We start from the raw sequence: 898 nt of genomic DNA on the forward strand, positions 1-898 counted from the left end.
ACCCTTAGTTCGTTGAATTCATCACCTGCCTTCTTCTCCTCTTTTTCCTCCCGCAGTTGCAGGTCCTTTCTCCTCAGCACTCTGTGTATCACTCCCATCCATTGCTTCAGGATATCATCTTTGCCTCCTCCCACAAATTCTCCCTTTTGTTTACACGTATTCAGATCTTGGATGTAGTTTAATAATTCGTTCTGAAGTAAATAATTCGTTTCTAAAAGAATATGATAACTTGCCTTTCTTAATGCTAAACCGCTCCTTCTCCATTCGTTATCCGATTCCGAGTCTTCTTCATCTTCCTGGCTTTCCCACGCTCTATCGTTCTTTCGGGGAAAAGGCAATCTGCTGGAGCTTCCTCCCGGCTTGAAGATGAACATACATTCCTGCTCCCCTCTCAGTCTCTTCCTAGTTCTCTCCGCTGCATATAGGTACCACCACTCCTCCACTCTAGCGCGGTCCCGTGCCCTCTTTTGGGTTCGGTAAGTATATTCCAACCACGGTCTCATCCTTTCCACTTTTTCACGGTCCTCTCTGGAGATTTCGATCTCCGGTTCCTCCCTAAACGGCCATTCCAATTCCTGAAACGAGTCCCCTTTTGAGTGTTCTGCTCCTTTTATCTTTCTTTCTGAAGGTCCGAGGCTTCCCTGTTCTTGGATTTGCACTGATCCCCATTCTAGGTCTCCCATTCCGCTGCACTGTTCTTTCATTCCCTCATCAGGGTTTCCCTTCATCCTTTCCTCCTCTGATTCGTACTCGTCTGGCCCCTTTTCTGATTCCCACTTGTCGGAGAGGTTGATCAACCACTTCAGAAGATCTTCCCGAATAGCGTTGATAAGCTCCCGGAAGAAAATTCTTAGCTCCCGGCTGACCGCGCACGTTCCAAGGCTTACCTTTAGTATAA

General features: G+C 47.2%; 1 protein-coding gene across 1 annotated transcript in view; it reads right to left on the bottom strand.

Moving 5' to 3' along the window:
• The window catches only part of CSUI_009884 (retrotransposon ty3-gypsy subclass), a gene marked incomplete at its 3' end in the record, with an annotated part of 5,058 nt that extends 4,198 nt beyond the window's left edge, over positions 1–860 (bottom strand). The window contains exon 1 of the mRNA XM_068069993.1: positions 3–860. Coding sequence (XP_067918033.1) covers positions 3–728 — 726 coding nt within the window. The 5' untranslated portion in view covers positions 729–860. The remainder of the gene's footprint in view (positions 1–2) is intronic.
• Positions 861–898: the final 38 nt, after the last annotated feature.

This window comes from Cystoisospora suis (genome assembly GCF_002600585.1).
Source record: "Cystoisospora suis strain Wien I chromosome Unknown contig_6248, whole genome shotgun sequence".
Lineage (NCBI taxonomy): Eukaryota > Apicomplexa > Conoidasida > Eucoccidiorida > Sarcocystidae > Cystoisospora > Cystoisospora suis.